Here is a 16,246-nt window from a genome sequence, read left to right as displayed (position 1 = left end):
GTCTGAGTGCCGGGAGATGACAGCAAGTCATTTTCGAGCACACATACACACTCAAAACTACTTAGGACACAGCCACACACACACACACACCCTTAATATCACTCATATTGACATCCCAGAATAGCCAGAAGGAGCTTTTTGTGTCACCGAGACAGACGGTGAGATTCAGATACAGAGCGTTTTCCATCATCTCTACTGTCAGACTCTGCCAGCATAGAGGGGCTGTGAAACACTTTGGCATTTTGTCATTGCCTTTTGTGGCTTGACCTTTTGTGTTTTGTTAGAAAAGTCAGTCCCTCTCCTGGGTGACCAATAGATGTAGCTGTAAAATGACTCTGTGCTTTGGGTATCTTAAATGTAATTTCCCCTTATTGCTAGTATTTGCCACTGCGGATGGATTTTGTGTTGGCTTTATACTGCAAACAAAATTGAGTTTGGCATGTTCACACAGGTGAGCAAAAAAGAAGCACCTCATTTCTGCTGCGCTGTGCGTGCGAGCTGGTTATGAATCAGACTTTTCACACCGCAGGGATCATGACCCCAACTCTTACAGCGATACCAGTTTCACTGTAACTCTGTTTACTTCTTTTTCTCTTGTATCGGCTCCCATTGTGACTCGCAAGGTCTTTCACCTGGTCTTGACACCATTTAAGCGAATAGACTTCAAGTCCCAGCGAGTATACTGACATTTGCCGGCAGTGCTGTAGCTAAAAGGCTACACAGACGTGTTGTAGAAACAACCTAAATACCTTCTGTACTTGGTCCTTTAAACCTTACACCAGGACTCCACCACCTTTTTATTTACTCATGGATATTAGCTTAGACTGTGTGAGGGATTCTTCATATCCTCAGCCTGAGAACAGTTAACCTTAACCACGATCCCATGTACGTGACATTTAAAAAAATGAGGTTACTACAGAAACCAATAACCATACTATTTGAGTGCATGCAATTTAGAGGTGTGAATCTTCTCTGGCCTTATGAATCACACAACGATTGCACAACGATTGTACAACGATTGCACAATGATGATTGAAGATACTGGTCTCATATAAAACTAGAAAATCTAAGGAATCCATTGGTACCAACCATGTCATACTAGCTTGTCGTGAAGGAGGCTAAATAACGCTCCAAACTTACGCAGAATTTTGGCGAGGAACAACTATTGCCTGTTGGGCTTGAGTTTGCCAAGTTATGATTTGGGCATATTTTTTATGCTAAATGCAGTACACGAGAGGGTTTACTGGACAATATCTGTCATTGTTTTGTGTTGTTAATTGATTTCCAATAATAAATATATATACATACGTTTGCAAAGAACAGTGTGTGCACTTGATGATGTGAAATTGAGATTCTGCTTTTCAGTCAGTTCATATTTCATCCACATGGATTTCCCATGTGTTTTGCCAGAAGGAAGAGCAGGGTCGCTGACAGCTGTGTGACGTTATGGAGGAGGAAACGGGTTTAGCGCGAGTGAGTCATGTCTAATCTTTGACTGACGGACAAATACCCCCGTCATCCTGCCTGTCCACCTGCCATTCCATCCTTTTCTTCCACTTTGCCAAGCGCACCAGTAATAAACTCTACCAGCTGTACCCTCCCCAGCTGAAGAAGATATTTTGTATTTGTTAGTCACAGACATGCACACACGAACCACTCTATTATATTGCATTTAGATTTGGGGAAAACTTTCAGTCACTTCAACAGATGCATTGAATGAATAATAATCAGCATATGGATTATGATGATTTTTTTTTGCATAAATCTAAACTTGCATAAACAAACATATTTGCCAATCGTTGTTTACTGCACTATGTATAAAAAGATATGTTTTTAATTCGTTGTCTTAAAGAATACACAAAAAGCACAAGCGTCCTGTAGAATTACCTTTCATGAGCGTTAGTTTGACAACAGATGATAATCTGTAATTTGATTATTTATTCTTAATGTCGCCGAGGTGTTTACTGAGTGTGATCATTTTGTTGCCAAGTTGTTGTTTGGATCCTGGATATAGAGAGAGAATTCTGGGACAGTGCCCATGGCCACTGGCACTGGCGCACCTGCTCTATCAGGCTTGAACCATCCCATATGTTGATGCCTCCATAAAAGCCTGCAGAAAAATCTGATCTGGCTTCCTTTGTTTTCCTCTACAAGTAATTGGATGATAGTTTATTCTCCGTGCATGCTCCACTGCTTTTGAGCAGTTTAACCCAGAAGTGTCCCAGTGCCATCTTGTGCTTTTAAGATGATTAGAAATCAAGTTCAAATTTAGCCATTTATCCCTTTAGCGGGACGTTGTTAGGCTAAGTTTTCCAAATGCCTTCTGGAAAGGTTTATTTAAAATGTATTTGGAAATCAATTAAACCAATTACCTTAATGAAACACAGAAACAAGCTTTTTTTGTTTAAGCAAACTAATTTTCTCTTTCCATACGCACACACACACACACACACATGAACACAGCGTTATTTCCCATCCAAGTCCTGAGTCATGCTGTTGTTTAGCATCTTCTGGCTGGTGGCCCAGACTGTGGTCTCTGGCTCCCTGTGGATATTTGACAAGAAGCCAACAACGAGTGTCAACCCCCCTCCCCCCTCCCCCCTCCCCACCTACCCCCTCCCCACCTCCCCCCTCCCTATCCTTTATCCTCTATCCTCCTTTCTCTCCGTCCCTTCATCCCTCCATCCGCTCATTTTTGTCAAGCCGGTCCTCGGATCCGAACAAGGGCAGATGCACAGGGACACTTCTTGCCTGCCCGATACAGCTATTGAAAACCCATCAGTTCCCAACATGCAGTGGCCCACATTTGGGACTTGCATTGCAGGGCATTTTAATTCATATCACACACTACTCAGCCCCAGTGGATTTTTGATCATTCTAGTTTTTGAACTAGGTTATTTCCTTTATTTCGTTTTTCTGTCACTGGCAAGTCTGCAACTTGGACTCAAGTCGCACTTAAGTAGCATCAAAAGACTTGAGATTTGGGACTCATGAACAATCATTTATCAACATCATTATAACATATATTTTCGCATTATTGATACACCGGTACCAGCTGCACTTTCTCATCCTCTCTTGCCTCCCCCTGCCAGCTGATACACAAACCCGCCCCGTCTCCTCTCACTCACTCACAGTGCTGTCTCGTCACTCGTCTCAATCGCTCCGGTTATAATCATTTACGGGCCGTTGTTGTCATGTTATGGCCTTCAGTGTTTCCCATTAATGACCTAGGCAGTCTAGATAAGCCCGCCACAGTTTCATAATGAACCAAAATGTTTTTACACTTCAATCTCGGCGGGTCAGGGATGCTCCAGGTCAGTTTCGAAAGGTGTTTCGCGGCTCCGACTGTGAGCTTTACAGCACCCTGTCTCATTTGTGGGTGAGACTTTTGACAGGTGAGACTGTCATCGCCATTCATATCCATACAAATGATGTGTTTATGATTAAATTGTTTACTACAGCACAAAATTGTTTACAAGAGCACAAAGTTCTTTATAGATCTAGCTTTGTAATTTGGCTCTCAGAGTGCACCAGATTGATGCGTTTAACTTGGCCTTGTTATAGTTATCTTTTAATAAAAATCTAAAAAGTTATGCCCTCAATGTTGTTTAAATTTATCGAAAAAGGGTGTTTAATATCAATATTTTTCAAGGTATTGTATCGAAAATCCAGTATCTTGACAACACTAATGCTGATACTGAATGCTAATAGATGAAGGAGTGATGATACAGTACATGCTTTGGATTCCTTAGATATAGCTATACAGTGTTCTAAGCAGACCGGATGGAATGATAGAAGGCTCATTACAACCATACGAGTCTTGAGACTTGACTTGTACTTACAAGAATTGACTTTGACAAATACATTCTCAACAAACGCTTTCTTCTTTTCCTAGTTCTTCTTTGCCTCAGTTTGTCCCTCGGGTCGTGGTTTGAGTCAGTTTTATGTGTAAATCCTACTATCTCTACCTCTCCGATAACTCTAATACCCTTTTTCCACTGCGCGTTTATGCCGTTTTTTTAAACACGAGAAAACCCACTAATTGGTGATAGACTTCTTTCCCATTGCGAGTATGCCATGCCGTTGTACTGGCCTTTTATGTTTTTGTCTAACCAGAAGCAGGGTTAGAAAACAGTGAACATGTTCCAATGGTTACTTCTTTTTTTTTTTTTTTTATATCTGTTACTTATTCAGTCTCTCTTTTGAACTCCCAAACTAGAGTTGGTGATTGTTGCAACAGTGGAAAGACAAAGACGTTTTTGATGAGTTTTATTTTGTTCCTGTCGAGTTTGAATTGAAGTGTGTTTTGCAGCAATCGGCAAGGTAAAATCACTGCTCTCTGACTGGAGTCTGGTGGCTTTTAGGAGAGCATATTAATTGTATGTTTTGTACGTTAACAAATTATTATAATTATCCAAATCCCTGTTGATTTTATTTATTATACATTCAATTACAACGCGCCCCACATAACATTGCACCGGAAAAGGATGTCATGTTACCATCAATGCCGATCAAAGCTGGAACCGATAAATACCTGTGACTATTGCAGAGTTATTTGTCCCGGGAATGAATGCCGACAAAAGCCAGATATTTGTGGTTGTTATTGGGGTTTTTGTCCAGTGGGAAAATTGAACCCACACTCAAGTTGTTCACAGTTCAGTGTGCATGTGTATGCCACCAGATTGGACACAGTCTTGAAGTTGGATATGTGAAATGAAAGGGTAGTGATATGGCTCTCTCCCTCAGAGCACAAATTATACTGCAGTCTCCACCAAACGTAAGCAACTGATAAAAGCAATTTCAGGATGAGCCACAAGAAATGGCAGATTTCATCATTTGAATAGCTGGCCCAGTTGTTTTTAATGGATATGTAGCTCCACTGTGGAGATAAGGTTAGAGAGCCTGTTGGTTCATTTCTCTAAATTACGTTATGGATGAAGAGTGCGGAGAAGAAGTTTGTTAAAGTATTTCTCTGCAACCAGAGCTAACTCCTCTCCCCCTTCCTTCTTTCCCCTCTCCAGATACAAGCTGATTCGCCGACGAGTCATCTGGCTAATAGGACAGTGGATCTCTGTCAAGTTCAAATCCGACCTTCGACCTTTACTCTACGAGGTCATCCTGAGCCTCATGCAGGATCCCGACTTGGTGGTAAGGCAGCTACAGACACAAAGTCAGTGTTTTATTGGTAAACTGCTTATTATCACTGGAGTGGCAGCTTCCCTAGAAAACATTGGATTCGTAATGAATGAACCGTTGGTGAAAGTGCACAGTCAGCGACACAAACACAGCTCTCAGCTTAACAGCATGGAACCGCAGCTATTATGCTGCCAACTTCCCACAAACAAAGCCAAACATAGTTAGTCAGGGATTGCAGGAAGGTTTTGTCATCCGATTTCTCAACATACTATTTTTTTTTTGCATAGGTAATTTCTTGGAATTGCTTTGATTAAAAAGCGAAACCTTTCATTTACTCATTAACATTTGTATTCAGCCATGGCATTGATAAACTGCTGTGTGATCCCATTTGTGGGAAAAGTGGCTGTTATTATGCCACAGTCATCCTCAATTCAAATTACATTTCGCCATCCTTTCGGGTTTCGTGCCTCATGAGCAATGCACTTGATTGATGTGTTTTCCTTCAACAGCATTTATATGAAGGAATAAGGAAAAATCCTATGCATTATTTACAATGCAATTCAACGTGAACCCACCATTAGACCAAACCGTTATGAGTAACTGGGTTCAATCTCTCTGCGTCTAATTGCCTCTCTTACTTCATAATCCATCTTTGCGTGGAGGAGCTTTAAGATGGGTGTTTATTTGCATTCCTTTTTGTTGCAATACACATAGAATGTGATTATAATGTAATTAAGATTATAATGTAATTAAGATTATAATGCACGTAAGGCAGACGCCACGCTCTGATCATATTTACGTGATGGATGGAAGCATAAACTCAGTTTGTGCAGCTCTCGGAAGTTAATTGTATGTCCCCAGTTATGACATGTATGATGCATCATCCATTTCGGGTACTTAGTTTAAATTAAGGCTATAGAAGCACACATGGTGACACTAACAATGTTAAATAGTATAGATAGGTCTATAGCACCCTCATTTTGTTTTCACAGCCATTTACACAACATTGGAGCATAATGCCACCTGTTGCTATGGATTTCCAATTAACTGAAGCAGGTCACATCACTTTATGGTAAAATGATTAGCAGGCAGCCATGGTGGAATTAAACTTGTGTATGTAGCATTATAGACAGTTAGCCAGTTATTTTCTTTGCGTTGGACATAAAATGGCTCATCATGACGTCCTTCTTTATCAAACTTACATGTCACAAAGGTCCCCAGGATATGATTTTATTTTGTATTTATAATTATTGGGTGCATTTAAATATTAAATTATATTCATCATTAGGTTTTCCATTTCACCTTTTTACCCCCCCAGTGAAGCCATATAGAGATTATTAAAAGAAATCAATTCTTTCGTTGGTTTTACATATCTGCCCCCAACCAACCAAAGTTGTAGTTTTGATAGGTAAAATTACATTCAGTTTTTATAATCTAGTGCCATACATCGGAATTTGATATACGTTTTATGAGGGGGATAATGGCTCTCAGAGTTTTAACTTGCAACTTTTTATTTGTCCCTGAAGGGCAATTGGTTTTTGCTGCGAGCTATAGCTAAGACCATAAAATACGAAAAGCCTACATAGGGTACCTACATAGGGGAGAGAAGCTGATTTAGTTTCGCCGTCCAGTCTAGATGAGACACTACCATAAGACACTACCACTACAACTCAGTGGAAGTACTGTAACAAAGTATTATTACTTAAGTTTACTTAACTTTTTTGGGAGTGTCTGTACTTGAGTTTTTATACCTCTGTTAACTTTCACTTTTATTCCACTACATTTCTTAACAAAGTAATAATACTTTTTTTACATTACACCACTGCTACAACTACAGAGTACAGAGTAGGGAGTACTACTTAGTCTAACAGTTTCTATGGTGTTTCTTCACACAAGCTCGCTGTTAGATCACTGAGCAGCCCACCAATCATGTTGTGGTTCCTGATCAATATGTTCCGGACCAATTAGAACCTCTTGGGCAGAATAAAGTATTGATCATAAACTTTTAATGGGCTAATGGCGCAAATTGCCCTCTATCAATCAGTCCAACTGGTTATCTATATCTGTACTGTATTATTCGGCGGTCCTTGTTGTTCAGATGGAAAGTGAATCACTAAAGATATCAATTATATTAATCTCTGACATTTCAGTTTCTGTACTTTATTGAAAGGAGCAATCAACAAGAGAAATTGTTGGGTAAGCAGAGTTGTAGTTTTATCAAAATGGTCATTTAACTGCATGTGGGCTGAATGATTTTTAATTTAATGTCAAAAAGTTGTTTCAACTAAATCTGGTGCATTTGATTTCCTAAAGAAACATCTCAAATGAGAGCTGTTTTAATTAAGGATGTGCTTTTTGGTTGAAGAGAGAACATCTCACCTTTTCTGTGCCTGCTTACTGGTTTTAATTATTTTTAAATTTAGCTGATGTCTCCAGGGAGACCATTTCAGAGTTTGGCACCTTAATAACAAAGGCACGGTCACCCGGCGTCCTTGATTTAGATTTAGCTGTCTTGAACAACAAATAGGCTTGTAGGGAGTTATGAGCTGGGTAATGTAACTGTTGGACAAGCCTGTGCCTTAAATGTGATTGTGAAATCTTCTAATTAACCCTCAAGAGGCTAAAATAAATGTATCATGCTCTTTCTCCCTGAGGAGTCTGCAGCATTCTGTGTTAATTGAAGTCTAGTTAGGGTATGTTTTGCAAGACATGAATCACAGGTGCAATCTAGATGTTATATAATTAAAAAAAAAAAAAAAAAGTTTCTACATTTTTGTTTTATAGAAATGATTTAATTGTAGTTTTTTCTTTATTAACAACCGATTTTTCATGCTTATTTAATTTCAGTTTGTCATCAAAGATACTAATAGGCCTATATCTGTATTTGTTTTTGCATTTGAGAAATGTGGATATCCACAATGAATACATGTTTTTGTGGTAGCGTCACACCCCGTGGGAGCTTTGTATGTGAGTCAGTACATTGGCATCTATCAATGACATTCATGAGCTGAATCTGAATCTGATCACAGATGCCAGTTGCTCGCAGCCTTCTATTGTGCCAGTTTTTCTATCCTCATTTCCTCCATTACATTCTCCTTTTCTCTTAACAGCTGCATTCTTCTCTATTTGAGGCTAAAAATAATCTCGGTGGCAAGTGTAACTCCTTCTATTTTCAGGCCATTTGCATTCCCCGTGGGAGGTAATAATACTTTCTAGAATTTGCGGTTAAGCTTTGACGACATCAAGCTGTGACGTTTCAGTCAACAGTTTGTCCCATTTCCGCTCACTTTTCCTTAACCGCAGGAAGGCTTTGAGGCACTCTAAATATAGATTTTATGCCTCATGATTATAATCCCACTCAGTCATGTTTTAGTTACTGTACAGTCAATGCACTATCCTGATTGATATCGGTTTTGAACCACACACTATTAGTTGGAGTGAATTCTAATAGGCTTTAGTTAAGATCAGAATTTGTCTTAGATAACCAAATTACATCAGGTGGCTTTTCCCCATGCCAAACATAAATATTTGTTAACCGTAGGGCTGACCCGAATGCTTCAAAGCTTCAACCGTTGCCATGGTATTCAACCTCCAAATCACTATTCAAATGCTTCATTTAAAAAAGAAATATATATATATATATATATATATATATATAAGTATGCAATTATAATGTATAAATCTCAAAATAGCACACAAAATAAGGAATAATCCCACAACATTATTCATATTCAACATTAATTATTATTAGTTATTCTCAGATGGATATCGCTGTTTGTTATGTGTAGAGTTGCATGTGTGTGTATACAGTAGTGCAGCAGCGACACTGTCCCGGGCACTGAAACGGGACATTTCAAAAAGTATATGTACTTGTATTTATATAGCGCCTTTAGTCTTCACACTCAAAGCGCTTTACAATACATGCCAACATTCACCCATTCTCACACACACACAGTCATACACTGATGGTAGAGCCTTCGGAAGCAGTTAAGGGTTCAGTATCTTGCCCAAGGACACTTGGGCAAGATACTGAACACCTGAACACCTGCACTCCTCCTGCAGACTGGAGGAGCCGGTGATCGAGCCGCCGATCTTCCGATTAGTAGACAACCCGCTCTTCCTCCTGAGCCACAGCCGCCCATGATGAATAATGAGGCAGCAAATGTTTTGACTGAATTAATGTCAGACATTGCGTGTGCTCGCATGTGTGTTTATTAGACCCTTCTGAGTATTTCATCAAGCAATCTATTATCTTCTAGGCTCTGCCGTAGAATTGAAATGCAGTTTCTCTCATTAGTGTTTGAATTGCCAACAAGGCCGGTGCTGATGGCAAGTGATGGGCCTCGTTCATCAACATACTCCTTTTGTTGCCTGTTAATGTATGCAGCATGACTAAAACATTATTCTGTATTTTATGATCTTCCAAACAGCGGGGGGGAATTTATACATCTCTAAATCCAACTAGTGTATGTGTCAATTCAACTTTAAGCAATTTAATTTCTTTAATGCACATTTTACAGTGGTGTTTTTTATCTTCATATGTGGGCATAGGATGAGTGTTTGAAATGATAATTAAGCCAGTTTGTCAGTTTAAATCTCTTGAAGAATTGAAGAAGGCTTTCATGTCTCTCTGAATATATTGGCAATTTCCTGCCATGCTGTTCTTCTTTCTGAGAAGATGAAACTTTGTCTCTGCCATGTTGAGATGACAGTAACAACCCCCAAACCTGTGTTGTTACACAGATTTAAACATCATTCAGTATGCATTATGCAAATAATTTAATTAATGTAAATGACTCAATTTCATGTGGTATTCCATGGGAACATAGTTGTATTTTTACTTCTGGTGTCCAGATCTTAAAACCAAGTCACTACAAGGGAAATCAATGTGATGATGCAATCAATGATGTTGCAAGTGTTAAATATTGATGACATGTTTTCCTTTGACAAAACCATGTCAAATTCTGGTTATTGCAGTGTTATAGTTTGTTTTAGACTGATAGTATCACAGCAGCGTTAGAGCCTGCTTGCTTTCCAGTGCTTCACAAACACATACTATTCATGATTAGTCCTAAAAAGTATAAATGCCATCATGCATTTTAAAGCTGAGATCGGTAACTTCGCCGTGATCATCCTTTGCAGCAGCGACAGGTTAGCCGGTAAAGTTGTTTTTGTGGGAGTCTTTTTGAAAATTTGCTCCGTATTTAAATCAGTATCTTAAAAATTGGTAAAATGCACCAGCTAGTGAAGTGTGTGTGCTGTACTACTGAGCTTGTGCTTCGGTTTGATGCGTAAAAATAGAAGCACGGTGCAAAATAAGTATCTTCCAGAAAGCTGACTTACCTTTGAAGTGAGTTTATTGACATTAAAAGTATGAAAAGCAGAGAGTGCTTGAGAAACTCCAACCACTTCAATGGAGACTGCTTGTGTGTTTTTAATAGACTAAACCACAAATATAAATATATTAATGATTTATAAACTGAAAAATAAAATATTTAACAAACACATTTTCATCCTGCACATGTATGCTGTCTTCCAAAATAACATAATTATTATCTAGGATTTTCCATATTTAATAGATGTGAAAATATGCACATAGAAAAAATAAGGTTTGATACTGTATGATTTATTTTTCCAAACAGTATTATTTACAGCAGAATGGGTTATGCTGTTCAACTCATTGGGGTAGAATATAAATAAAAAAATAGCTTTTTTTTAATGCCTTCGTTAGGAAATTAAGAAAAAGTCAAATACACCTGAAGTTGTTTGGACTAAAATTACAATACAAAGCTTGCAAAGACCTTTCATAGTTTGGATAGTGTTGATACTGTTGTCTGCAACACCGAACACACACACACACACACACACACACACACACACACACACACACACACACACATACACATACACATACACACACACACACACACACAAACTCAACCTTACTTATCCACCCATAGATGACATTTGTACTTCAAATGTGTTGTGCTGTAATTGAGTTCTCAGTCCCACACCTTACTCTTCACTCCTTCTTTAATGTCTCCTCCATCTGATCACTTTCTCCCTGGTGGACGTTTCCCCCTCCATCTCTCCGACACAGCTAGATTACCCTGCTAGAGTCTATAAGGGTGGAGGGGCCGCTTCCTTTTTTTATAACAATCGACAGCCTGTATTTAGCGAACTTGCTGCAGGTGCACACTCCTGGAGTGTTCAGTTATTAAAAGCTTTTGCTATAGTAAGAACTCATTGTTGTAGTCTTTCTGAGGCTGCCATTAAAGGAAAAAATGCAATTATGTTTTTTTTTATGTTTGGTTGAATTGCTGCACGTGCAGCTGCGGCAATCATCTACTGTTCATGTTTATGTATTTCTATATTTCTTTTGCTCTCTCGGTCTATTTTTCTCCACTTAGCTAATCAAAGCTGCGGAGAGAGAAGACATGAGTTTGTAGTGAACTAACAATCCAGATGCACTGATAGAGGCTTCATTTCTAAAATGCTTTTCAAAATGAACTGTATTTTCATCTTTTTTTTTTTCTCATAGGTGCGGATTGAGACTGCTACAACCCTGAAGCTCAATATCCTTCCTGTACTTATATCATTTTTAATTTTTGCAACAAATAATTTGATCATGCTATTCTTAGTATGTTTGCTATTTAAGCCTCACTGCATCTGATGGTGTACCACCAGCTTTATTAATGGTTTAGTGTGTGCTGAATGATGAACTGCAGTTTGATTTCATCCTTAACTCCCGACCACCTGTTGATGACTTTGAGTTCCGGACAGAGCAATTCCTCCCAGTGAGTTCATCTATCACTAACGTGGACATTACTATACATGCTTTTAATTCAGTGATGAGTAGAATCAAAATCTCACAATAATCAATGACTAAATTAAAACATTTTATCTCTCCATTCCCCCATCTTTCTGACTCTTAAATTCTCCCTTCTTTCCTTAGTACCTCGAGTCTATCTTCGGGCTGCTCTTCCAGTTGTTGCAGCAGGTGACGGAGTGCGACACTAAAATGCAGGTGCTCCATGTCATCTCCTGTGTCATCGAGAGAGTGAACACCCAGGTGAGATTTGAGATATCAAACATAGAAAAGTTTCCTATAATTTCTTTACCATCATCAATTGCAGTATGTAAATTGAAGTTGAGTCAAACTCTAAATCAGGACCCGGACATTTTCTCTTACTGGACCTCTCTGAATTTTAATTGAATACCCCCTGCTCTAAAGTGTCCATGAAGGAGCCCTTGCGTTGGACATCTGGGGAGATATATTCTGCAGCCGCTTCGTGAAGAATAGCACCACACAAATTGTAGTAATCGATTCGTACTCTGCAGGGGACATGTGAAGCTGTAAAGAACATAACACAGGTACAAAACATCTGTCACCCGGCACTAGCCCCAGACCACCAAGGTGAAACAGCCATCTGTCCTCAAAAGATAGCTAAACATGAATGATTTTTCACATCCTGAGACACTGGCTGTGTAAATCACAAGGCCTGAGGCAGCCCCGCACTCATTTACCACGATGACACAGCCTCCCTTCTGCCACACTGCAGTGCTTTTGTGGCCATACGGATTTTAATTTTTTTTCTGAGCATCCAATAAGTCGTTCTAATCCACTTAACTGCCAACTCTTAAAAACTAACCTTTCTCTTGACCCCCTCAGGCTCTTTTCAGATCCATTTTAAGCACCTTCCTTTAAACGATCCCTTGACTTAAATCTTTCACAGAATTGGCTTTCATCCTTGTGAACTGTCAGTCTGGTTAAGTCTTCCCCCAGTCATTGGCCCTGGCTAAACTTCGAGAGTCAGTGGAAGTCCCATTAATATTCTAACTCTCCTCACGAGGGAGTTCAAACCCACTAAGAGTGGCAGCAGCTGAGAAAACTAGGCAATGAAACCATGCTTGTGTTGAAATGAACATGATGACAGATATGATGAGATTCAGCTCCTTTCTCTGCTGTCAGTGTCACAGAAGACACCCTCAGCTGGTTTGTGGGACTGTTTTTCTCCCTTTTTTTAATCTTTCTCCTCAAGGCTGTGTGTCATATTTCATTTTTACTGTTCGCTCTGCCCTCAGCCAAATCCTTATAAAGGTGTAATCGAGCAAAAATCCCGTTGTGGGTTCTGAATCCCGGCCACATTGAAGCTACAGGGAATACGAAGGGTTGGCACAAGTCAGCACAAGAAAATGGCTGAAAACTTTTTGAAGTCCGTGATTCAGTGCTATACTCGGATGTCTTCGAGTTGGCCGGCTGCACGGCGAGTGCACCTAAATTACAGTGTGCCATGACATTTATTTTCCAATTTCACACAGGTATGAGAGTGATGACATCCATTTGGTCCACTGACCGCCCAGATTCAAGTGTTTAAAACAAAAGAAAGACGTTTTGTAGGTAATATATACAACTCAGGATAGAGAGTTGAATCGTAAATACAGCCCAATTTTGTTATAAAAATAGATTGTTATGGAGGTTGCTGTAGTATGGAGCATTGATTGAGATAAGTTATGTTGGTATATTAGGGGAGGGAATCACCAGAGGCCCCACGATCCGATATTATCATGATACTTAAGTCAGGATACGATCTTATTGCGATTTTAAACATTTTGCGATAAGATATATTGTGATATATTACCTTTTTTCAAATGCAAATTATGATGTTTGTCAACATCTGTTTTATCTAATAAGATTCAGTTTTCACTCTGTGCATCTCAGTTTTCATCCACATATCTTGGGGTCAGAGGACCTCTTTGAAAATGTCCATGCCTGTTTTTCATCACCAAAATTTAGCGTTAATTTGGAGCGTTATTTAGCGTTCTTCTTGTCAAGCTAACAGGAGATTCCTTAGGTTTTCTAGTTTTATATGATACCAGCATCTTCACTCTAGCTTTAAGACTAAGCCCACTACAACCCACACAAAATATCGTGATACTATGCTGTATCGATTTTCCCCCCACCGCTATGGTATACAAGATCAACTGTGGAACAAGTTTTCTAATGAGAACGATACAACAGCTTATGTGTGAAGCTTGTATATTTCCAAAATGTATACTGAAAAATCGTAATATCGTGTTACTTTACACACCTGTTCAGCTCTGAGTGTTGTTGCTGTAGCTGCTACGGATCTACAAACACTCACATCATCATGTGTCGGCCAAATTGGCTTCCATGAGCCCTTTTACAGACTGTAGAGTTGAGGCATCAAGAGAGATCACCTCAGTGGAGTTCTGACTTTCTCTGTTACACTAAGAAGAAAATATATGCTGTGTTTTCAACAGCCTGTCCAATATTTTCTTTTCACATCTTTTCCTCTGAAGTATGTTTTGAAGCAGCTGCTTTGGGTTGATAGAGGCATAGGATAAGGGGATTGTGTCTAAATTCACTGCTGGAAAAACCGAACATACAACGCTTTGAGGGGAAGCGTTACATTACCTGCATAGTTGATCACTTTTCTTTTATCCTATATACTAAATGTTAACACAATTTCAGGCTAATTAAGCTTACACTGCTGCAATGCTTGAGTTGTTTCTAAGTGTTTTTAGGTATCTGATGAATATACATACACCATTGTGCCTGTCACTTAGGGCTGTGTATTGGCAAGAATCCGGGGATACGATACGTATCGCGATACATGGGTTAAGATTCAATTTATTGCGATACTGTAAGTAAGGCGATATATTGCGATTTTTTTTAATCTAATTTTAGGAAAACTGTCATATTATAAAGAACACACCACCATATGCATAAAATCTGTTTTTATGCAGTCAGAACAGTGCGATCTGCATTTGCATTTATCACAGTCCCTGTAAAATCCAACATCATAGCTCTACTTTGAGAGGGCACATCTTTGAAAATGATATAAAGTAAACCATTATTTAAAAATCGATTGTGTTTTTGAGAATCGATACAGTATCACAAAACATAATATTGCGATATTTTCGATATTTTCTTACACCCCTACTGTCACTGCTCCCAAATTAAACATGCATTTGATAGTAGTTAAATATTTTAGCTGTTTTGGAAGTTGCAGGTTGAAACTCAGTGTGTGTGTTTTGTGCCTTATTTTTCCCATTTTCTTCCGTTTCAGATCCGGCCATACGTAGGCTGTCTGGTGCAGTACCTGCCGCTGCTCTGGAAGCAATCTGAAGAACACAACATGCTTCGATGTGCCATCCTCACTACACTCATCCACCTGGTTCAGGTATGGCGCACATCCCCAACTTCCAACATTTTTGCATCGTGTCAAATAAGGCACACATATGCTCAGTGTTCATGCATGGAAGCATCCTTGTCAGCCAAGCAGAATTCGGCAAGTGTATTATGTTTATGCACCACCTTGTCATTAGATATGTGTGAGATTTCACTCTTGCCAAATGTGCCACCTGTTGGCTAAAATACCATAATGGAATTAAACAACATTGTGTCACAATAAATTCCACTAAATGTCAATTACTTAAATATAAATGCCATTCAGCTAGTGGTTGTAAAACACCAAACATGTTGATTAGAAGGGAAATAAATGAAAAACGACTTTACAAATGTGTCATTAGTGAAGGGGGCACAATGTTGGGCTTTACTAGACTCCCAACAGCGCTGTTAAGCAGCTCAAGCCTAGATGCACGGTTGCTGTCAGATAGAAATTTACTGTCTGAATAAGCTGCGTTTGGCTGGCTCACCTCGCCAGCACTCATCTCTCTCAGGAACACAAGAAAAATAGCTCATTAACAAAACTATTGCAGGAAATACAACTGAGGTTTAACTTCAATAATGGTTCTGTGGGTTAGATAGCCCTTTTAATTAAAAGTTTATCATGGTAATTGTTCATTGTGAGTGGAAATACCAGGTTCTGCGGTATGACAGGTGGTACTGTTAAGTGGATCTGGCAGTAAGTGTGGTTTTACTTGTGTGGGCCACATGTTGCTGAGTTCCAAAATATCTGCCAGGGTGACATGGGTCAGACACATTTCCCCAAATGGCTAGGTTACTGTGACACCGATTTTTTTTTATTTTTTTTTTTTTAACCTCACCCTCACCTGCCATAAATTGTGACTTGACTGAATAAGGCAACCTGGAGAGAGGCTCTGGCTGTCTTTCCTGCTCTGT

General features: G+C 39.2%; 1 protein-coding gene across 1 annotated transcript in view; it reads left to right on the top strand.

The window, feature by feature from the left end:
• ipo11 (importin 11) overlaps nucleotides 1-16,246 on the top strand; it is a 154,030-nt gene that overhangs the window by 68,987 nt on the left and 68,797 nt on the right. Inside the window, exons 16-20 of the mRNA XM_074637658.1 lie at nucleotides 5,022-5,148; nucleotides 11,678-11,711; nucleotides 11,893-11,933; nucleotides 12,092-12,208; nucleotides 15,231-15,344. Coding sequence (XP_074493759.1) covers nucleotides 5,022-5,148; nucleotides 11,678-11,711; nucleotides 11,893-11,933; nucleotides 12,092-12,208; nucleotides 15,231-15,344 — 433 coding nt within the window. The remainder of the gene's footprint in view (nucleotides 1-5,021; nucleotides 5,149-11,677; nucleotides 11,712-11,892; nucleotides 11,934-12,091; nucleotides 12,209-15,230; nucleotides 15,345-16,246) is intronic.

Source organism: Sebastes fasciatus, chromosome 6, assembly GCF_043250625.1.
Source record: "Sebastes fasciatus isolate fSebFas1 chromosome 6, fSebFas1.pri, whole genome shotgun sequence".
Taxonomy (NCBI): Eukaryota; Metazoa; Chordata; class Actinopteri; order Perciformes; family Sebastidae; genus Sebastes; species Sebastes fasciatus.
The sequence above is the reverse complement of the archived record's forward strand: the minus strand, read 5'-3'. Positions and strand labels throughout refer to the sequence as shown.